Here is a 23,698-nt window from a genome sequence, read left to right as displayed (position 1 = left end):
TCCTGTCTGGGGTGGCGTGACACATCCCTGTGACAGGAAACCCTTTGTCCAGGCCTCCTCTGCGGAGTTTCGGTCAGCAGCAGGAGGTCAGACTCGTGTCTGTGGCAGAAGCGTCCATTTCGTGATGCTGAGGCTCTTTTAAAATCAACCGCGTTTTAGCAAAGTAATATGTCGTCTCCCTCTAGAGGGGTGGAATGCTACCCCCGTCGCCAGGACTGGCGAGGGGGTAGTATTCCAAATCGTATGACACCTTACACGACATGTTTTGATAAAGTCAAACCAGAGTTAACATATAACCGCGAGGATTATAATGCACTTAATAGTATATGGTTTGGCATTATCCCGGAACAGCTTAGGGAATTGGTCCCGACAGCTGCAGACAGGCTCAGCTCATGCTAGAGCACCATCTCACATAAAACCAAGCACTCTGCCTCCAGGATTGTTAAGTCCTGCCATAGGAGTTGCTTATAGGTTTATATGTGCCCAGATAGGTTTAGATATAGGTATACTATATCTAAGCAAGGGGTGATTACACCACCTTGCCCCAGCTGAGTATTCAGCCAGTTGTGTCAATTTTGGATAGCCAGCCAGGGGTGGCAAAAGATATGCTGCAGCCCCTGGTAGGCCTTTTGTTTGCACCTATGCCCTGGGCACCTATAGTGCACTGTACAGGGGCTGATAAGGTGACCCAAGCCAATTTAGTTATGCACCTAGGGTACATGGAATCCATTTTAAGGAGAGAGCAGATAGCCTGGGGCCCTGATTAGCAGGGAACCAGGCCAACTAAGTCGAAAACCAGCTAGACACAAGGCAAAAAATCTGGGGTAACCATAGTCAGATATCCACCTTCCTACACACATCGGTCCCATATTATTCAAGGCCTTAAAGGCTCGTATTAACGTCTTAAACTTCTCACAACTTGCTGCAGGAAGCCAGTGGAGTTTACTGATTTCGGTCGAGACTGATTCATACTAGGGCAGATTTAGGAGGAGTCTCGCAGCTGCATTCTGTACCATTTGCAGTTTTTTAAAGTTGTTTTTGCATATTCAGGCACAACCCATTGCAGTAATCTAATTTTGATAATACTTTATGAGGTTACCACTGTCATCCTAGAATCCATAGGGATATAAGGAAGAACCTTCCTCAGTTTCTTGAGCAGGTAAAATGAGGTGGAAATTGTTGCATTTGTTTGCTGGGTGAATGTTAGTGTCTTGTCAATTAAAATCCCAAGAAGTTTTGCTTTACCCACTGTTTTTTCCAAATTGAGCTTAAGGCATTGCCTGCCTTTCCAACTGTTTACTTCCTGCATACAGTTTCTTAAATGCAGTACCGAAAAGGCTTGCTCTTTATATGCCGCTACGAAAATCTGTGTGTCATCGGTATAGGATGTTAGGCTACAGCCAAAATGCTGGATCAGTGGATCCTACTTTGACACGTAGATATTAAAATGGAATGGACTAAGCGATGAGCCCTGAGAAACCCCACATGGCAGGACATTGGGTGTTTATTTGAAGCCATCCAGAGTCAATGTTTGTGTTTTTTGTGGTCAGAAAATATGTTAAGAAGGACAGACCAAGACCCTTTACCTCTGGCTTTCTCAGGCGGGATCGCAACAGGTGGTGATTGACGGTGTCAAACGCCGCAGAGAGATCCAAAAGGATCAGAGCGGCGGAGTCTCCCCTGTCTATAACTGTTACGATTTCTTAAGTAGCTTTTATCAAGGCAGTTTCCGTACTGTGTTCTGGATGAAAACCAAATTGAGAGTAATCAAGCAGGTCATTTTCTTGAACAAACTGAGCTAGTTGTTTATTCATAACTTTCTCCACTATCTTAGCTGAAAGGGCAGCTTGGCAATTGGTCGTTAATTTCGAGACTTAGATGCATCCAGGCTTGGTTTTTTTATCAATGGATGGATCGAAGCATCCTTCCATTTAACAGGAAAAATTCCTGAGGTGAACATGGTGTAATAATCCCACAAGAATGGGACTAACCTCCTTAGCTACACCTCTTAATACTGTGGGGGGCAAGGGTCCAAAGGAGATCCAGATTTAATTTCCTTGATAAGAGTTTCAACTTGCTCACTGGTGACCGGTGAGAAAATGTGAAACATATTTTTACTGGGGCCAGTGATCATTATGATTATTCTCAATCACTTCACAAAATGGTAGTAGTGTTTGATCCAACAAACATCAGCCGACACAGGTTTCATCTTATTCATAAGATTTTTTCAAGGCAGTTCATCAATATTGTCTCAAGGCATCCATGGCTTTTATGTACATTTAAAACCTTCCACAAATCCACATCCAACTAGTCCATGGGATTTCTAGAGTAAACCGTTTTTCTAAGAAAAGGTATATGGGCATGCAATGTTGAATCTTCAATGTGTGTTGTATAGGTCCGTATATCAACGGTTTGTGGCTTGCGACGCAGCACAGCGTGGAGTCCTTGATAAGCTCCTTGCTTCAGTACGTCAATTGACAAATGTGACACGACTCGGCTTTGTATTTTCCAGCTCTGTGTGTAATCAGATTATTCTCTGTGAGCTCCTGTGTAACTGTATCCTCAAAGGATTCATAGATGTTATTAACTTTATTCCTGTACTTGGTGGCCATATCAACACAGAAACTTTGATTGGTTTCTGTGGTCTTTTTACTAGGCAAGGACCTGAGCTTCTCTACAACCCCAAACAATTATTTAGTTGAATTCTTAGCCTTCTTGATTTGTCCATCAAAATAAAATACTTTTTCTGTAATCAACATCGTCTTAGGTTTGGCCGGTGTTGGCTTATAACTACTTTTCTCTAGAGTATCATATTGTGCTCTCCAGCATCTTTCCAATTTACAACAATTTTGTTTTTCCTGTCGCAATGCCTCTGTAAACCAGGGAGCAGAGGGGGATTGCTGATTCCCTGAAATTGAAATAGTTAAATGCCTAATCTTCTTGGTTTTGGTGCTCCTTAGCATCTTGGTAATTCCAGGCTCCCTTTTCCTAGCCCTTCCTCTTCCTTCCTGATCCTCTTGCCCCTCCTCCCCTTGAATTGGTTAATTTGATCCTTCTCACCCTGCTCATCCGCTTCCTGGTTCATCAATTCCTGGTCCTGCTGATCCCCTCAGTCCACCTAACCTCTTGTGTTCTGTTCCCTAAGGTCTTGCCTTTTTAGCCTTTGTGTTTCTGGTTTGGATCATCCTGGGCCTCCCGGGCTATGCCTGCCTTGTCTTCATAATCCTTCATAATGCTTCTGGCACTGCACCCAATAATCTGGACCCTGTTGGTCCTTGTTCTTTTTGTTTGGGTCCTTCTGAGCCTCGTCATTTTGGTCCTGATCCTCCTGGACATCAAGGTCAGTCCCCTTAGTCTTCCTGGCTCTGGCTGTCTGGTCTTCCTGATTTTCCTCATCCTCATCCTGCATACCCTAGGTCCTGGTCTTTCTGCTCTATGTGGTACTCTATGTCCTGGTCATATAGCCATGGCCACCTGGCACTCCTAGATTTATTCCTCATACTCTTGGTGGTGATCTGTCTAATCCTCTTACTCTAGCCTTGGTCCTCCAGGGTCACCCTGGTCTATGTAGTCATTGTCACTCTGGTTTATTATCCCCCTGAGTCTGATCCACTTGGAGCTTCTGTTCCTGATCCCACTTGGCCTGGACTTCTTGGTCCTTTATATACCCCTGGCCATTCTAATCTGGGGTCCTCAGCTCTTGCAAGCCCTGGTCCTTTCTGGTAGTGGTCTTCCCTATCATTGTCCATCCGCTCCTGGCCCCTTGGTCTTCCTTGATATAATCTCTGTGGTCTTGACCCTCCTGTTTTTTTTTCTATTGGTCTCCTGGTAATGGTTCTCTTTGGTCTCTCTGCCTGGATCTCCTGACCCTGGTCGTCCTCGTCCCTCTGGCCCTGGCCGGTACAATCAGGCACTCTTATCACTCCTCTTCCTTATGGTCTAGGACCTTCTGTCTTTCTATCCCGGAATTCTTTCTGGCCCTTGTCCACTGGGTGTAGATCCCCTGGTAAACATCCTCCTGGGTCTATTGATCCTTCTCACCCTTGTTCTGGTATCCGTAGTTCTGTTCCTCATCCTCTTTTTGTTTGTGGCCCCCTTTGCATTAGTAACCCTGGTCTTCGTAGATTAGGTCTCCCTGGGCTTAGTTCTTCTTGTACTGGTCCTAGTGGCTCTAGTCATCCTTGCCCTCATATTACACCTCCTGGCCCATATTCCCCTACTGGTCATCATCCGCCTACTACTGTCCCTGCTCCTTGATTCCTCAGCCATCCTTCACAATGACTTTAGTGAGGTACAGCGTCTAAGCCTGTCACTCAAATTTCTTTTCGGATTCATTTTGCTGAGAGAGCACGGTCACGGACAGAAATGAGGGTTCAGTGGAGACACAACCATGCCCACTTAAACACAACTCAATATGTTAAAAATCACCGCTATAATTCCCAAAATGCATTGTGCAGGAGACTTATGGGGCCTCTAACCATCTATGCCTGAAATCCAGTCTACTGGGTGCATAGTATGAAACGTGTATTTATAACCCAGATGCATTACTTACCTGTCTCTTGCTTTCACTTCCCCATTCCACAGAAGCCCCGTTACTAAGACTTGCTTAATTTGCCTCCTGCAAGTGTCCCAAAGCACTGTGCCTAAACCACCAATTGCCTACTGTATGTGTCCTTCCCTCGGATGCCCAGATACCACCTATTTGTCTGCATTCACTGTTTGCTCCTGCTTGTTGACTTATGCTGTGTTTCCAGATTTTAAAAACTAAGCAAGCACAATCCTCCATATAAAGAAGCCTAAAGCTAGTGTGAGAAGGTGGCCTGGCATATGATGTCTACTAGTTCTAGTGGGCATCTTGCACCAGTCCAATTGACCCTTATTGATGGTGGTTGTAAAGTCAACCTTATAGAAAGCTATCCTAGTGGTAGCATGGACCAGCAGTCATCAGGCTAAGACATCAGAGTGCGCATTAAGCAAGTTGTTTTACCAATTATAATACCTTGAGTACCAAATGAAAGCACACCACACAAGGTATATATCAAATATATATGTATTTATTCTAAACACAACCCCTCTGCACTCTTTATGAGGTCAGAGGTAAAAGTACAATACCGGTTACTTAATTAGCATACGATAAGTTACACAGTATACGTTTTGCCCTAGGGGCCTCATAAACCATATACTTAAATAGAGGTATAAGTACCACGTGAGAATTAGAAATCAGGTCTGGGGCCTGTGGAATCACTGGGGCTACTCTAAACAACCAAACGTTAGGAAGTAGGGGGCCCACGGGAGACGCGTGCAGTGTCTAAACACAGCCGCGGGTTACTATTGGCTTTCTATGGGAAACAAACAAGTTACAAATTTACAATTTAAGGATACTTCCGGATGGACTATGATGGAACCCTTTTAGACTTAGACACTAGGAGTGCCTATACCCTCGAGACTTCCAGAGTACTCATTTTACCTCACCCACAGAAGCCGGGTGCATAGGTGTCTTTTGATGTCAGGTTTCGTCGTCGATTTCAATGGAGAGCTGCAAAGAAGTGCTGCAGGCGACCAGAGCAAAAGTGTCCGGGGGGATCCAAGGGTGGATCGAAGATCTGAAGAACCTGAAAGCAGAAGGGACATAGTCTGGGTCACTTGCCAGTGACCCGGATGGCGATGGAAAGCTGTCAGCCAATGTCGGGTGATTTCAGGTGAAAAGGTGAAGTTTCTCTCTTCAGCCACAAGGACCAGGAGGTATCGACAATGACTAGGAGCTGGATTCGAGCTGTCCCACAAAGGATCTAGTTGACTGCGGTGTCGGCATCTGGATTGGACCCAACCAAGGCAGGATGTCGAGATTGGCTTTGGTGCAGACCAGCAAGGTCTGTGGTGCTTTTCCTTTGAAGGGAAGCTGGAGCAAGCTTGGAGCAACCAGGAAAGCAAGTTATATTCAAAAGAAAGTCTTCAGGGGCTCACTAGCCAACGGACTAGGAACCACAAAAATGCGTCAAGCTGAAATGCAAAAGCAGGGCCCACGGGACACTCATGGAGTGGGGCCTCTGAGCTTCAATGCAAATGGCGCTCAGGTCTGGGGCTTCAAGCATCCCAATGCACAACTTCGAGATACCTCGTGAAGTGAGTGCAGCTTGCAAAATACAGGACGTCCAGGAGTTCTGGTCCCACGTCTCTCGTGTCTGCCATGGGTCTCAGCTTTGCTGCAGAGCGAAGGTCGGGGTCAGAGATGTCTGGAAGTCCATGTCCTGTGTCCCAGATTCTTCGGGATCCGGTGGGAGCCTCGAAAATGCAGACCAGCAAAGTTGATGTTGGCGCCTGTTTGAACAGGGTGGTCACTCCTTGACCACAAGGGAGATGTCTTCCATCTTCCAGTCAAAATGAAATGTCGAAGGTCCAGGATTTATGTTTCAGAGTTTCGTCAAGGGTAATCTAAAGTCCTAGGGACTGGGTTCCTATACTTATAATAAGTTTAGGGGCTGGACTACCTTTAAGGTCCCTTCTATGGGTGGACCTGAGAAGGGGGTGGTTACACCCCTTTCATTTTGTCCAGTTTCGTGCCAGAGCTGGGGCAGAGTGCCCCAGCAACCGGTTTGAACTGGGAAATGCATGGAGCACCTAGTGTGCCCCAGGCAGTGTCTGGAAAGCATTCACTGAATACAGCCCTCCCTGCCTCAATACACAAAACCCTGTCTGAGGAGGTGCCAGCACCTCCCTGGACAGGAAACCTATTGTCCAGACATCCTCTGCCGGATTTCATCCAGCAGCATGAGGGAAGACTCGTGTCTGTGGCAGCAGCATCCATTTTGTGATGTTGAGGCTCTGTTTAACTGTAACCGGGTTTGCCAGTAACTACATGTCTTCTCCCTCTAGAAGGGTGGAATGCTACCCCCACCGCCAGAACTGGCGGCAGGGGTAGTATTCCAAAGTGTTTGACACCTTACACAACATGTTTTGATAAAGCCAAACCAAAGTTAGCATTAACCGCGAGGATTATAATGCACTTAAGAATATATGGTATGGCTATATCATAGAACAGCTATAAGGAAATGGTTCTGAAATCTGCAGAGGGGTTCAGTTCATGCTAGGGCACCCTCTTGCACAAAACCAAGCCCTCTACCTCCAGGATTGTCGAGGTCTGCTGTAGAAGTGACTTATAGGTGTATATGTGTCTATATATGTATATAGATATAGGTATGCTATATCTAAGTAAGGGGTGATTACACCACCTTACCCAGGCTGTATGAACAGACCAACCAGGGGTGGCACAATACATGCTGCAGCCCCTGGTAGGCCTGGGGTGCACCTTTGCCCTGGGTACATAGGGTACACTATGTAGGGGTTCACAACCTAAAGTACATGGTATCAATTTAGAGAGAGAACAGCTAGGCTGTAGTCCTGATTAGCAGGGCAACAGTCAGACTAAAGTAAAAAAAACAGAATCACAGCAAAAAGTGGTGGTAACCATAGGAAGCAGACCCTACTCTCCTACAGCTAGCACAAGTTCTTCCATAACAAACCCGAAAACACATCAGCCCTAAAAAATCCTCAAAAAGGAATATCATGGACATAAAAAAAATTATGTATTCTCATTAGAGAATAAAATATTTCTGTAACATGCTTTAAAACCATATTCATTTTGATTTGCAGCCTGCCAAATACTCTTTGACTGCAGCACGCAATATCTGTGTGCCTTATCTGAATGCTCTAAAACTGAAGTTTAATTCCTATATTTCTTATTTGAATATTAAAATAACAAATATTTGTATTCAAAATTGTTGTTACTATTTTCTCATCTGTAAAGGACATAAAGCCAGTGTAGATATATTACAAGAAGGTGGCTGTGATTCGACAGTATTTTATAGGGCTACATGCTGCTTAAGCAAGGTCAGGAAATAATTACTTAAAAAATGTCATCTAAAGCCACAGACCATGAGTAAAAAAGGAAACAAGCCATTATAAAAAAACAAAGATAATATGTAAATATGTATGTAAATATACGGATGAAACAAATGAGATGATAGCAGTAGACGTCGTGAGAGGATGTTGGTTTTTTTCCTTTTTTGTCTTGTATATCTTATAGAACACACACCACATGGGCCTCACTTAAGTCAAGGGAAACACTAGACTTAGTGTGTACTTCCTGTCTGAGCCCTATGCCCTATATACAAGAGATAGGGACGAAAGAGTTTTTGTTTTCTAATGGGAAACAGAGGAGTACGTGGGACTTTGAACACTGCCAAATTTGCTAAAGGTACATTCACTGTTTGACAACTATAGGGCTTTATTCAAAATCCTGCTAGTGAAACATAAATAGCAGGCGTAGACCGTGCAGGTAAGAGCAGTGGGGCGGGGGTGTCACCAGACAATGACGAGGGAAACTTGAATAAAAAAACAAAAACTATTTAACTGGCGCTCGCCGCATTGCGTAGTCAGCGATGCGTCGAGCGCGAGGTAAGAGTTTTTAATTTTTTTAAATTTAAGTTTCCTTTGTTGTCTCCCCCACCCTGCCCCCCACCTCTCTTACCTTCACGGGCCACGTCTGTCAAATGAATGAGCTAGCTCACAGTTTTTTTTTTTGCTTGATTAATGCCAGTCATTTGGACCCTACTACGAGGTAATATAGGTCCACAGTCCTTTCCTGAAAGAACATGGGTAACTGTCTCTCTTGGACACAACGTACAATGTCCATATTATGCTTTGTTGTCAGTATTAAGGCCAGGTACCTCACTCCATGAATGCGGAAACTGCTTTGCATCCTGGTCTTTTACAAACAAATCATGAAGAAGTAAACCAGCACTAAAACCATGGGAATGTACTGGGTTGTCCCACAGAAAGCCGAAGACTAGAAACAATGTTCATGATCACATGGTGTGAAATGGCCACCATAGTAATCAGGACAAAGTTAGTCACATTTCAGGTAAGTGTTTCTTAGAGCGTCAAAAGGTAGGACAGAGCTGTTGGAGGATCATTTAAAAAATTTTTTTTTAACAGTTTTAAATAGTGCGAACTTGACCCGAATCAGGCATCTGAGCGCTTTACATAGCACCAGTTGCATTGCATGAGGACACATTCATTTTTGTTAGGCACAGGGAGATTAACCGATTTGCCCAGAATCACAGGATGTTTACCGTCATTGCCGAGACTGGAACCCAGTTCCTCAGATTCAAGGTTGGACGCCCTAGCCATAGGCCAACTCCTCTCGCCATTCTGGTGGGGAAATCATAAGCCAGGGCCCCCGGAAAGGAAGCAGGGCTACAGAGGGCACCAGTCACATGTCAGGAGGCTATGACTTTTTATAGCCAAAGAACTGGAGGGCAGAACTAGCCTGAGGCACTGCAGGCCTGGTTTGCAGGTTCAAGATCCTTACCTCTTGAAGCAACTCGCACTGGACAAGATCCATTGGTCCGCAACAAGGACCCCACCGCATTCATGGACTCGCTTATTCTGGATGCTGACCTCCCAAGAGTTCAGACCCCACACACTTGGGAGGATAAGAGCTGAAAGCAAGCAACAGGCACATCTTCATTAATCATGCTTTATGTGGTGTTATTTTGAGTTGGCATGCACAGCATCAGCGAGTATACACACAACACACACGTCAGAGTTTGGATCTCATCCAGAAAAGGCCATGTTGGGTTACATCAATGGAGCCAACAGTCTCATCAAGGTGGGAGGCAAGATGCTCTGGGACAACTTCCGGGTTACCACCAAGCCCACATTCCATGTTTGGTGCACCGGAAAGAAATCAAATCTGACCTCATCTATGAGTAGACCCAGGGGATGGGTGATGTTTTTCACTTGGCCACCACCAAGAACCTAAAGAGGGAGCGGGAGCTGCAGATTTCCCCTGGGGAAATCACAAGGAGTTTATCAGTTTTATGAAATGTAATTGTAGTGGCCTGGTATCAAGAATCGACATCCAAGGCGTGCGCTCCTCAACGACGTCCAAACGGAGCCAGGAGCCCACCCTGGTCTGCCAACCACCTAAACCGGAAGCGTGCTGTCAGGACCCATTTGAGTCCAAGAAGATGAAACCAGGAGCCTACCCTGGTCCAGGCCCCCAAAAGAAGAAAACACGAAATCAGGAGCCCACCCTGATCACAAGAAAAGCGGAGCCAGGAGCCCACCCTGGTCCACGTGCTGACACCTACTGCGACATCGGAACCCCACCCCGGCCGCATCAGGAGAGGTGAGGAGAGAAGGAGGTGAGAAAACACCCGACCGTGAGAGAAGCCGACTGACGACCGCTAACACAGCTTTGAGCCTCCCGCGTGAAGATTTCAAGCCGAAATCTCGCGAGAGCTCGGCGGCCACCTTAGAATCAGGCAGAACAACCAATAGTGAGCTGTTAGAACTGGGGGTCTCTAGTTGGCAATGGTATACACCTTTGTCCAAATAGGGACCCTTTCTTCTAAGTCAGGATAAGGGGATTACAGATCTAGTTAACCCCTGTTAACCCCCTTGGTAGTATGGCACGAGCAGACAGACTTCTCAGATGCAGTGTGTTAAGCATTTGTGAATACACACAGTAATACAGTGAAAACACTACAGATGGACACAGCACAAGTTTTATAAAAATAAGTATTCCTTATGTAGACTTAACACAAGACCACAAACGACAAAAAACCACAATACTGTACTCAAACTTGACTTAAAAGATGGTAAAAGTTACCTAGTTCAAGTTGGTGATAAATGCGACACAGTTCTCACAAAAGTACCTGGATGCATAACACAAAATAAACAAAAGGCTCGCAGAGTTGGAGATGCGTCGGTTCCATGCTTCGGGGGAGATAATGCGTCATGCCTCAATGCTTGTGTAGAGTCGGGGATGCGTCGTGATCCTTACCGGAGCGGAAGTGATGCGTAGATTCTCATTCTGCAACCCAGTTGCGATGTGCAAGATGGCGCCTCGATGCGATGCGACAATCCTGGTGCGATGCAATAGGATGGCGTCCTTGATGCGACGATGTGTACACGCCCTGGCAGCCTTGCAACAACTCTGTACTTTGGAGCCGTGACAGGCCCTGCGACACGCTTTTCTGGTGATGTGATGGCAACCCTCTCGATGGCGTCACACTTCTCCGGTGATGCGACAGCAGGCAGCTGTGATGAAGACACGCTTCTGGGGAGACGCAGGGGTGGCACGCTTCTCCGGCGATGCGACGACTACAGCTGGGGCGGCGACACACTTCTTCTCATTGTGTCACGCTTCCAGCTCCCAGCGACACTCAGGCTTCTGCAGAAAGAATTCCCAGCAAGGAAATTCAGAGGGAAGCTGGTGGTGAAGTCTTTTGTCCCTGAGACTTCAGCAGGAGGCAAGCACTAGTTCAAGCTCTTGGAGAAATATTTTGCAAGATGATGAAAGTTCTTTGAAAGTTCCTTCTCCTTTCCTTGGCAATAAACATACCACTGTAGGCCAACCCAGCAAACAGCACACTGGCAGAGGGGCAGTCCAAACTCCTGCAGCTTCCTTGGTTCTTCTCCTTGGCAAAAGGTTTGTCTTGTTCCCAGACGTGATCTAAAGTCTTGGGGTCTGGGTCCTCATATTTATACTACTTTTCTCTTTGCTCTCTGAAGGCAGAGAGGCCTTTGCCTTGTCCAAACCAGTTCTGGTCAGTCCTGGAGCACCCTGTGTACATGACTCCTTCTTTCCTTTCACACTGCAGGTCCAAGACATCAATCGCACCTCAGGAGGTAGAGCCTGCATTGTAGATGGAAGGCACAGCCCTATTCAGGTCCCAGGTGCAACTCCTCCATCCCATCTAGAGGCAGATCTCTCTATTCACCACTGGGCTGACTCACCCTGTCTCCTGGAATCACCCATCCCCTGTCACTCACAGATCCAGACACACAATACACAACCTAGCAGAGACAGGCTTGGATAGTTAGGCAAGAACATACCTACTTTCTAAAAGTGGTATTTTCAAACACAGAATGTGAAAACCAACTTCACTAAAAGATGCATTTTATCATTCTGAGTTCAGGCATACTAAACTCGAATTTCTAACATGTTCCCTGAGTCAGTTAGGATTTTAGGATGTAATGATCAAACTACCCATTCTGGCCTATGGAGAACAGGTAGCCTTACAATAGTAAAAAACAAAAATGGTTGTCATTCACTATTAGGACATACCACACACACCAGGGCATGTCCTCCCTACCCTTGGGCCTACCTTAGGGGTGTCTGATATAAAGAAAAGGGAGGTTTGAGGACTAGCAAGTGGGTGCATTCACCAAGTCAACATGGCAGTACTAGACTGCACATAGGCTCTGCAATGGCAGGCCTGAGACACACTTTACAAGCTGCTTCTGTGGGTGGCACAACCAGTGCTGCAAGCCCACCAGCAGCATTTGATTTACAAGCCCTGGGTACACATGGTGCACAGACACATGGCGCACAGTACTAGGGTCTGACAAGTAAATTAAATAACCCAATCATGGAGTCACTAATCAATACACCAGCACTTGCACTGTGGCACTGTATAGCAGTAGCACAGTGCCCAAGGCATCTAAACCAGCAAAACATATCAAAAACAGAGGAGGCAACCAGTAAAAATGGAAGGGAAACTCACGCCAATAATGTCAGGTCTAACAGAAGCCAAGGAAGATCGGGCGGCCATTTTGAGGTCAAGCCATATAAAGGATACCTCATATCGGCGGCCGTATTAGGGTCAGGCAAGAGAGCCAATAAGAGGCAAGAAAGAAGAAGATGCCATTTTGGCATCAGGCAAACAGAAATACAGTACCAGAAAGAAGAAAAAAGTGGGAATTAAAAGAAAATAACAACAACCAAGAGTGAAAAGAAAGAAACAACAAGCATTTGCAATGCAATAGGTCTCGCATTAGGAAAGTGTGAGCTATTGGTATTGTAAATGGCAATTTTTTTTAATATGTGTTGGCTTTGAAAATATATAAATTAATAGCATTGTTATTCACAAAGCCAATAGCGTACAGTTTCCTAATGCGAGTCCTATTGGCTATGGGAATGCTTGTTGGTAGCAAGCAAGGACAAAGCTGTTGTGGTGCTGAGTGATGCTGTTGTGGTGCTGAGTGATGATGTGGTTTGGCTGAGTGATGTGGTGGTGTCCCAGAGTGATGTGGTGGTGTCCCTGAGTGATGTGGTGATGTTCCTGAATAATGTGGTGGTGTTCCTGAATAATGTGGTGGTGTTCCTGAATAATGTGGTGGTGCTCCTGAGTAATGTGGTGGTGTCTGTGAGTGATGTGGTGGTGTCTGTGAGTGATGTGGTGGTGTGCCAGAGTGATATGTTGGTGTCCCAGAGTGATGTGGTGATGTCCCAGAGTGATGTAGTGGTGTCCCAGAGTGATGTGGTGGTGTCCCAGAGTGATGTGTTGGTGTCCCAGAGTGATGTGTTGGTGTCCTATAGTGATGTGGTGGTTTCCCAGCGTGATGTGGTGGTGACCCAGAGTGATGTGGTGGTGTGCCAGGGCGATGTGGTGGTGTCCTATAGTGATGTGGTGGTGTCCTAGAGTGCTGTGGTGGTGTCCCTGAGTGATGTGGTGGTGTTGTGTGGCGTTCAGCAGTGTGAGGCGTGCAGCAGTGTGAGGCGTGCAGCAGTGTGTGGCGTGCAGCAGTGTGTGGGGTGCAGCAAGGTGTGGTGTGCGGAAGTGCGTGGCGTGCGGCAGTGTGTGGCGTGAGGCGTTGTGTGTGGTGTGCGGCAGTGTGTGGTGTGCGGCAGTGTGATGCGTGCAGCAGTGTGATGCGTGCAGCAGTGTGAGACGTGCAGCAGTGTGAGACGTGCAACAGTGTGAGTCATGCAGCAGTGTGAGTTGTGCAGCAGTGTGAGGCGTGCAGCAGTGTGAATAACGCAGCAGTGTGAATAACGCAGCAGTGTGAATAATGCAGCAGTGTGAGGCGTGCAGCTGTGAGGTGTGCAGCAGTGTGAGTCATGCAGCAGTGTGAGGCGTGCAGCAGTGTGCAGCATGCAGCAGTGTGAGGCGTGCAGCAGTGTGAGGCATGCAGCAGTGTGAGGCGTGCAGCAGTGTGAGGCGTGCAGCAGTGTGAGGCATGCAGCAGTGTGAGGTGTGCAGCAGTGTGTGGCATGCAGCAGTGTGAGGAATGCAGCAGTGTGAGGCGTGCAGCAGTGTGAGGCATGCAGCAGTGTGTGGCGTGCAGCAGTCTGTTGTGCAGCAGTGTGTGGCGTGCAGCAGTGTGAGGCGTGCAGCAGTCTGTTGTGCAGCGTGCAGCAGTGTGTGGCGTGCAGCAGTGTGAGTAATGTAGCAGTGTGAGGCATGCAGCAGTGTGAGGCATGCAGCAGTGTGAGGCGTGCAGCAGTGTGAGGCGTGCAGCAGTGTGAGGCGTGCAGCAGTGTGAGGCGTGCAGCAGTGTGAGTAATGTAGCAGTGTGAGGCATGCAGCAGTGTGAGGCATGCAGCAGTGTGAGGCGTGCAGCAGTGTGAGGCGTGCAGCAGTCTGGCCTGCAACAGTGTAGCATGCAGCAGTGTGAGGTATGCAGCAGTGTGAGTTGTGCAGCAGTGTGAGTTGTGCAGCAGTGTGCGGCGTGCAGCCGTGTGTGGCATGCAGAAGTGTGAGTAACGTAGCAGTGTGAGGCGTGCTGCAGTGTGAGGCGTGCAGCAGTGTGATGCGTGCAGCAGTGTGAGGCGTGCAGCAGTGTGGCATACAGCAGTGTGAGGGGTGCAGCAGTGTGAGTTGTGCAGCAGTGTGAGTTGTGCAGCAGTGTGCGGCGGGCATCAGTGTGCAGCATGCAGCAGTGTGCGGCGTGCAGCAGTGTGTGGCGTGCAGCAGTGTGAGTAACGTAGCAGTGTGAGGCGTGCAGCAGTGTGAGGCGTGCAGCAGTGTGAGGCGTGCAGCAGTGTGGCGTGCAGCAGTGTGACGTGCAGCAGTGTGAGGCATGCAGCAGTGTGAGTTGTGCAGCAGTGTGAGTTGTGCAGCAGTGTGAGGCGTGCAGCAGTGTGTGGCGTGCAGCAGTGTGTGGCGTGCAGCAATTTGTGGCATGCAGCAGAGTGTGGCGTGCAGCAGTGTGTTGTGCAGCAGTGTGTTGTGCAGCAGTGTGCAGCATGCAGCAGTGTGAGTAATGCAGCAGTGTGCAGCGTTCAGCCGTGTGATGTGTGCAGCAGTGTGATGCGAGCAGCAGTGTGAGGCGTGCAGTAGTGTGAGGCGTGCAGTAGTGTGAGGCATGCAGCACTGTGAGGCATGCAGCAGTGTGAGGCATGCAGCAGTGTGAGGCATGCAGCAGTGTGAGGTGCGAAGCAGTGTGAGGCATGCAGCAGTGTGCGGCGTGCGGCGTGCAGCAGTGTGCGGCGTGCAGCAGTGTGAGGCATGCAGCAGTGTGAGGCATGCAGCAGTGTGAGGTGTGCAGCAGTGTGAGGCATGCAGCAGTGTGAGGCATGCAGCAGTGTGCGGCGTGCAGCAGTGTGCGGCGTGCAGCAGTGTGAGTAATGCAGCAGTGTGCGGCGTGCAGCAGTGTGAGGTGTGCAGCAGTGTGAGGCATGCAGCAGTGTGTCGTGCAGCAGTGTGTCGTGCAGCACTGTGTCGTGCAGCAGTGTGTAGCATACAGCAGTGTGAGGTGTGCAGCAGTGTGAGGTGTGCAGCAGTGTGAGACGTGCAGCAGTGTGAGGCGGGCAGCAGTGTGAGGCGGGCAGCAGTGTGCAGTATGCAGTAGTATGAGTAATGCAGCAGTGTGCAGCGTGCAGCAGTGTGAGTAATGCAGCAGTGTGAATAATGCAGCTGTGTGAGTAATGCAGCAGTGTGAGGCATGCAGCAGTGTGAGGCATGCAGCAGTGTGAGGCGTGCAGCAGTGTGAGGCGTACAGCAGTGTGAGGCATGCAGCAGTGTGTGGCATGCAGTAGTGTGAGGCATGCAGCAGTGTCTCGTGCAGCAGTGTGCAGCATGCAGCAATATGAGTAGTGCAGCAGTGTGAGGAGTGCAGCAGTGTCAGTCATGCAGCAGTGTGAGGCGTGCAGCAGTGTGCGGCGTGCAGCAGTGTGCAGCATGCAGCATTGTGAGGCGTGCAACAGTGTGAGGTGTGCAGCAGTGTGAGGCGTGCAGCAGTGTGTGGCGTGCAGCAGTGTGAGGCTTGCAGCAGTGTGAGGCATGCAGCGGTATGTGGGGTGCAGCAGTCTGTCGTGCAGCAGTGTGTGGTGTGAAGCAGTGTGAGGTGTGCAGCAGTGTGCAGCGTGCAGCAGTGTGTGGCGTGCAGCAGTGTGAGTAATGTATCAGTGTGAGGCATGCAGCAGTGTGAGGCATGCAGCAGTGTGAGGCGTGCAGCAGTGTGAGGCGTGCAGCAGTGTGAGGCGTGCAGCAGTGTGTGGCGTGCAGCAGTGTGAGCAATGTAGCAGTGTGAGGCGTGCAGCAGTGTGAGGTGTGTAGCAGTGTGAGGCATGCAGCAGTGTGAGGCGTGCAGCAGTGTGGCGTGCAACAGTGTGGCATGCAGCAGTTTGAGGCATGCAGCAGTGTGAGTTGTGCAGCAGTGCGAGTTGTGCAGCAGTGTGCGGCATGCAGCAGTGTGTAGCGTGCAGCAGGGTGAGTAACGTAGCAGTGTGAAGCGTGCTGCAGGGTGAGGCATGCAGCAGTGTTAGGCGTGCAGCAGTGTGCGGCGGGCAGCAGTGTGCGGCGTGCAGCAGTGTGCGGCGTGCAGCAGTGTGTGGTGTGCAGCAGTGTGTGGCGTGCAGCAGTGTGAGGAACATAGCAGTGTGAGGCGTGCAGCTGTGTGAGGTGTGCAGCAGTGTGAGGCGTGCAGCAGTGTGATGCGTGCAGCAGTGTGAGGCGTGCAGCAGTGTGAGTAATGCAGCAGTGTGAGTAATGCAGCAGTGTGAGGCATGCAGCCGTGTGAGGCGTGCAGCAGTGCGAGGTGTGCAGCAGTGTGAGCTGTGCAGTAGTGTGTGGCATGCAGCAGTGTGAGGCATGCAGCAGTGTGTTGTGCAGCAGTGTGCAGCATGCAGCAGTGTGAGTAGTGCAGCAGTGTGAGTAGTGCAGCAGTGTGAGGCGTGCAGCAGTGTGAGGTGTGCAGCAGTGTGAGGCATGCAGCAGTGTGCAGCATGCAGCAGTGTGCAGCATGAAGCAGTGTGAGGCGTACAGCAGTGTGAGGCATGCAGCAGTGTGAGGCATGCAGCAGTGTGTGGCGTGCAGCAGTGTGAGGCGTGCAGCAATGTGAGGCGTGCAGCAGTGTGAGGCATGCAGCAGTGTGAGGCATGCAGCAGTCTGTCCTGCAGCAGTGTGCGGTGTGCAGCAGTGTGAGGCATGCAGTAGTGTGCAGCGTGCAGCAGTGTGAGGCGTGCAGCAGTGTGAGGCGCGCAGCAGTGTGAGGCGTGCAGCAATGTGAGGCGTGAAGCAGTGTGAGGCATGCAGCAGTGTGAGGCATGCAGCAGTCTGTCCTGCAGCAGTGTGCGGCGTGCAGCAGTGTGAGGCGCGCAGCAGTGTGAGGCATGCAGCAGTGTGAGGCATGCAGCAGTGTGAGGCATGCAGCAGTGTGAGGCATGCAGCAGTGTGAGGCGTGCAGCAGTGTGAGGCATGCAGCAGTGTGGCGTGCAGCAGTGTGTGCCGTGCAGCAGTGTGTGGCATGCAGCAGTGTGTGCCGTGCAGCAGTGTGTAGCATGCAGCAGTCTGAGTAATGTAGCAGTGTGCGGCGTGCAGCAGTGTGAGGCATGCAGCAGTGTGAGGCGTGCAGCAGTGTGAGGCGTGCAGCAGTGTGTGGCGTGCAGCAATGTGTGGCGTGCAGCAGAGTGTGGAGTGCAGCAGTGTGTGGCGTGCAGCAGTGTGTGGCCTGCAGCAGTGTGTGGCATGCAGCAGTGTGTGGCATGCAGCAGTGTGAGGCGGGCAGCAGTGTGGCGTGCAGCAGTGTGAGGCGTGCAGCAGTGTGAGTTGTGCAGCAGTGTGAGTTGGGCAGCAGTGTTAGTTGTGCAGCAGTGTGAGGCATGCAGCAGTGTGTGGCGTCAAGCAGTGTGTGGCGTGCAGCAGTGTGTGGCGTGCAGCAGTGTGTGGCGTGCAGCAGTGTGTGGCATGCAGCAGTGTGAGGCGTGCAGCAGTGTGAGGCAAGCAGCAAGGTGAAGCGTGCAGCAGTGTGCGGCGTGCAGCAGTGTGAGTCGTGCAGCAGTGTGTCGTGCAGCTGTGTGCAGTGCAGCAGTGTGCAGCGCAGCAGTGTGCAGCGCAGCAGTGTGCAGCATGAAGCAGTGTGAGGCGGGCAGCAGTGTGAGGCGGGCAGCAGTGTGAGGTGGGCAGCAGTGTGCAGCATGCAGTAGTATGAGTAATGCAGCAGTGTGTAGCGTGCAGCAGTGTGAGGCATGCAGCAGTGTGTGGTGTGCAGCAGTGTGTGGCGTGAGGTGAGAGGGTGTGTGAGGGTGAGAGGGTGTGTGATGATGAGAGGGTGAGTGAGGATGAGAGGGTGTGTGAGGGTGAGGGTGTGGGGGTGTGAGGGTGAGGGGTGTGAGGGTGAGGATGTGAGAGGGTGTGTGAGGGTGAGAGGGTGAGTGAGAATGGATGGGGGGAGGATGTGTGAGGGTGAGAGGGTGTCTTGGTAGTGTCTGACCTTAAGGAATTCAGGCAGACACAGTGAATGTTATCATGGACCTTCTTTATTGCTGCGTCCTTCTTCTTCCTATCCCAACGGCTAACTGACTAGCTGCCCCTTGGGCTCCCAGCTCCTCATTTTCCGCCCGCTCTCGTCCCTCATGCGGGCTATTCCTAGTGCCTGACCAGTTTGGTCACTGGGCACTCTCACTGCTGCACCCACATCATTACATCTCCCCCCTCTGTGAATAAATGAAAAAGAAAAAACAAAAAATCGACACCACGGCAAACAGCAAATTGTTCTTTCTTTAGAATTGTTCAATGAAGCGATACGGTTTCGTGATCACACACCTGGGGCGTGGCTGAAGGTTGGCATTGTCACTCTCGGTCTCTTTGGCAGTCTCTGTCGGTAACTGTCTGTCAGTTGGCAGTGTCTCTGGGTCTCTTCGCTCCAGTTTCGGTTCTGTCAGTAACTCTTGGACCTTTGGTCCGCACTTCTTGAAGTACGTCACGTTCCTGGTAAGTCTCTTCCCGTCGGCTTCTGCAGTGATCATAGTTCCTTTTTGTTGTATTACTTGAAGTGGAACCTCATGATATTGGCAATCAGTCTTTCTTTGCTGCTCTTGTCGTTCTAAAAGAATTGGCTTGGTAGTTTGGTCTGTCCTGTTCCCATGATGCACTGGGCCAGGGACAGACTAATTTGCATGTAGCCAGGTTCTGAGCTGGGATGGTGCAGTGAGCTAAAAAACGGTGATGGACCAAGCCCTGATCTGTTGACTGGGTAGGAGTGTTTTCCTTTTAATTCAGATACTCTGTCCATCACCACCCCCCTTTTCTGAATCGTTTTGTCCACCATAAGCGTGGAAGGGTATGCTCAGATGTGAGTCCCTTGCTCACTGCACCATCAGGATTCAAGCAAGCCGGGCCGAAGACGGCTGTAATGCCAGAAACCGGTCCCCGGAAGCTTGTTTCCTTTCCAAGAATTGGCTTGGTAGTGCAGTGAGCTAAAAAACGGTGATGGATCAAGCCCTGATCTGTTGACTGGGTAGGAGTGTTCTGTTTAATTCAGATACTCTGTCCATCACCACCCCCCTTTTCTGAATTTCTCTTGTCGTGCCAGCACCCAGTCTCCTTCTTGGATTTGAGAGGTCGTGGCATGGCGCCGTTCATCAGCGTAGTCTTTCATTCTTTCCTTCTTCATCTTGTCTCTAGCCGTGATCTCCTTGTGATCAGAGTCAGAGTACAGTTTGTGCCCTGCCATGCTCATCATTGGTATCCTGGTGCGCACTGGACGTCCTAGCATGAGAGTGGCAGGATATTTGCCTGTGGTGGAATGAGGCGTGTTTCGGTATGCCCGCAACACCTCGTCGAGTGCTGTCTGAAGGCTCTTTCCGGTGAGTTCCGCTTGCTGGATGGTCTTTTTGATCGTGGCCATGAAGCGTTCGATCATTCCGTTGGCTTGTGGCCACAGTGGTGTGATCTTGCGGTGTGTGAAGTTGAGGTGCTGGGCAAACTCAGAAAAGTCATGGCTATTAAAGGGGGGTCCATTGTCTGACTTCACCACTAGGGGAATGCCCCATGCGGCAAAGACCTCATCTAGGATCGGTATGACACACGATGCTCTCGTGGAAGTACACAGTTGTGCGATGGGGAATCTGGAATACTCATCCATGATGGCCAGGACGTATTGGCCCGATTTGATTGGCCCAAAGAAGTCAACGGCAATGTGTTGCCAGACACCCTCCGGTAGTGGAGACATTTGAAGTGGTGCAGGGGGTCCGGATGACTCACTAGTTGGCATTGCGGACAGTCCTTCAAGGTCGTCTCCACCATCAGGTCTAGTGTTGGGAACCAGACTCCTTCACGGAGTGCTCTTTTTGTGGCCACTATGCCCCGGTGTCCCTCATGTGCTAGGTTGATGACCCCTTGTCTGAGTTGTCGTGGGATTACTATTCTGGTGTCCCGTAAGATGAGGGCATTCGCTGCTATCGACAGTTTATCATTGATATGTTTAAATGCCGCCATTTCTTGGTTGTTTTGTCCATTGCTTGGTGTGTGTCTCCAGCTGTTAGTTTGGATCAGCCGTTTCACCTCTTGCAGGGTGGTATCCGTTTGCGTCGCTTCGCAGATGGCTTCTAGTGGAACAGCTGGAGGTCTCGCTTGGTTCACCACAAAGTGAATGTATTCATCAGCGATTGATTGTTCTGATTTGTCTGATCTGAGGGGGTGTCGGGACATGTAGTCTGCAGGGTTTGCATCTTTTCCTGGCTTGTGAATTATGGTTTAGGTGTACTCTTGGAGCCTTAGGGCCCATCGCTCTATTCTCGGTGGCATTTTTGCTCGCGGGTTTCCGAATATTGTGATCAGAGCTTGATGGTCGGTTATCAGTGTGAAGTGTTTTCCAAAAATGAAAATGTGGAAGTGTTCACATGCCCAGACGACAGCCAAGCTTTCTTTTTCTGGCTGTGAGTATGCCCTTTCTGTGTCCGTCAGACTTCTGCTGGCATATGCTACTATGTGCCGTTGGTCTCCTTCTCTATCATATTGCGCAAGGATGGCTCTTAGTCCTACAGGGCTGGCATCTACTGTTATTTCCGTCTTTCTTTTTGGATTGAAGTATGCTAGGTTCTTTGCTGATTCTACAGTTCTCTTGATCTCTCGAAACGCCCCTTCACATTGAGTGGACCACTGAAAGGGCTGTCCCTGTTTCGTGAGCATCCGTAGCGGGTAGCTTAGCGTGGCGTAGTCAGGTATATATCTGGAGCAGTAGCTGGCCATTCCTAGGAACGATCGTACATCACCTACGTCTTCCGGGCTTGGTGTATCATTTAGTGCTGCTACCTTTTCTGGGTCTGGTTTCATGCCCCTTCCAGAGAATAAGTGTCCGAAAAATTTTAATGTTGGTTTGTGAAGTTCGCACTTGTCTTTGTTGAGTGTCAGGTTCACGTCCATCAGAGCTTGACAGACCTGATCTAGAGCTTTGTTATGTTCCTCAGTTGTTGCTCCATAGACGAGGATGTCGTCGCTGTAGTTTAGGACCTGTGGGATGTGGTGTATTGTTCTCCTGATAGCCTCCTGGAATATCTCTGCTGCGGAAGACACTCCGAAACTTAGTCTTTTATATCTGAATAGTCCAAGGTGTGTCGAGAATGTTGTGATGTATCTCGACCCTTCGTGCAGTTCTAGCTGATGGTATCCTTTGTTGAGGCCTAGCTTTGAGAAAATCTTGGCTCCATTGAGGGAAGTGATCATGTCGCTGATGTGGGGGCCTGGATGTCTCTCTCTCTCTATTGCCGTGTTGGGCGCCCTCATGTCTACACACAGGCGAACTCGGTCAGTTTCTCCTTTCTTTGGGACCACCACGACTGGGAAGACCCATGGGGTCGGTCCATCTGTTCTCTCGATGATGTCGGCTTCCAGTAGGTCTTGTAGTTCCTTCTCCACTGCTTCTTGCAGGTGGAACGGGATTTTTCGGTGGTGTTGCGCTACGGGAGTGATTTGTTCATCGATGTGCAATTTAATTTGGCAGTTCTTCATCTTTCCCAGGCCGTGAAAAAGTTTGGGGAATTTCTTGATGAGTGCTGGTTTGTCGGTGACTCTGAATAGGAGGCTCACTAATTTCAGTCGCTCAGCAGTGGCTAGGCTCAGGAGGCAGTCGGCTTCATGCCCCTTGATGACATGGATATATGCTGGTATTGTTCGATCTTCATATGACAGTTCGGTCTCGAACTTCCCAAGGCATGTGAGTGGTTCCTTGGCCATCCACGTATATACTTGTACGTGGGCGTCAACTAGTTTTGGTGGTGGTTTCATGCGTTGGTATTCCCTCACTGGTAGATAGTTTAGCGTTGCTCCACTGTCTAGCACAAATTTGGCGTGGTGGGAGCCAACCCTGATGTCTAAGCGTTGGTATTCTTTTAGCTGATCCAGGTCAGCTACACGGTAGAGGTATTCCTTTCGAACTCGGGGGGTGGGCGATGGGGATCGAGATTCCCTTGATGATGATCACCGCGATTGGTGACTTGGTGACTTCAACATCCACTGGAACAAAACTGATGACCCTACTGTCATCCTATTTAAAGAAACCTTAGACATCACTGACCTGACCCAACTCTGCCATGCACAGACTCACACCAAAGGTACCACCCTCGATGCTATTGTGACGAGCAAGGATCTGGCCTCTCTCTCTAATATTCTTCCTGTAGACTGGTCTGATCACCACCTCATCCTTTTCACCCTTAGTCTCCCCATCTCTCGCCCCGCCCCAGTTAGTACTTTACCTATGAAACCCACTCGCAATCTTCACATTATCCCACCTGGCAAATTAGAATCCGCTATTAAAACTCGCTTACTTCTCCCCCCTCCCTCTCATAGCACTAACGACCTTACTGACCATTACAACAATTCTATTCTTAGTGCCCTTGACCTAATAGCCCCAATTAAACTAGAAAAACTAAAAAACATCCCTCCCAAGTCCTGGTTCAACACCAAACTCAATAATGAAAAACGGGCCCTCAGACAATCAGAATGTGCTTGGAGTAGTCAACCCTCGGCTGACAACCTAGCTCTCCTAAGAACCACCAGAGCCCATTACAAAAAACATATCTTCAACAGAAAGGCCTCCTTTCTCCGCTCACAACTTGACCAGGCTAGAAACCGCCCCAGAGAATTGTTTAACATCGTTAAAAAACAAACTTCCTCTGGCCCTCCGAAATTAGCAGCCTCTGTGGAAAGGTGCGAAGAAATTGCCACCTTCTTTTCGAATAAAGTCAACAACATCAAACTATCTTTCTCTTCCCCCCTCTCTGTCTCCAACCTCCCCTCAACCAAAACCCCCTCCCGAACATTCATAATCCACTTTTCGCCTCCTCTCCTACCCATCTTGACTCATCTCAACCCCTCCCCGCTATACCCCATCCTGACTCATCTCGGACTGATCTCCTTCCCAAAAACAAGGCCTCATGGAACAAATTTAGTCCAATATCAGAAACCACCATCATTAACATCATCTCCAAACTCAAACCATCCTCTCATTCCAAAGACCCCCTCCCCACCCATTTAGTTCAAGAACTCAAATACATCATTGCCCCATTATGGACCGATATCATCAACTCCTCACTGTCCACTGGCTGTGTTCCTGCCTCCCTTCAGCTAGGTCAAATCTCCCCCATTCTTAAAAACCCCTCCGCTGGCCCTAACGACCTGAACAA

The 23,698-nt window shown here is 49.4% G+C and overlaps 1 protein-coding gene across 1 annotated transcript in view; it reads right to left on the bottom strand.

Moving 5' to 3' along the window:
* LOC147703639 (prostasin-like) overlaps positions 1-23,698 on the bottom strand; it is a 130,432-nt gene that overhangs the window by 61,551 nt on the left and 45,183 nt on the right. Inside the window, exon 2 of the mRNA XM_086931977.1 lies at positions 9,371-9,500. Coding sequence (XP_086788103.1) covers positions 9,371-9,500 — 130 coding nt within the window. The remainder of the gene's footprint in view (positions 1-9,370; positions 9,501-23,698) is intronic.

Source organism: Lissotriton vulgaris, chromosome 7, assembly GCF_964263255.1.
Source record: "Lissotriton vulgaris chromosome 7, aLisVul1.2, whole genome shotgun sequence".
In the NCBI taxonomy this organism is placed as follows: domain Eukaryota; kingdom Metazoa; phylum Chordata; class Amphibia; order Caudata; family Salamandridae; genus Lissotriton; species Lissotriton vulgaris.
Note: the sequence above shows the minus strand (reverse complement) of the source record. Positions and strands in the feature narration are given on the sequence as shown.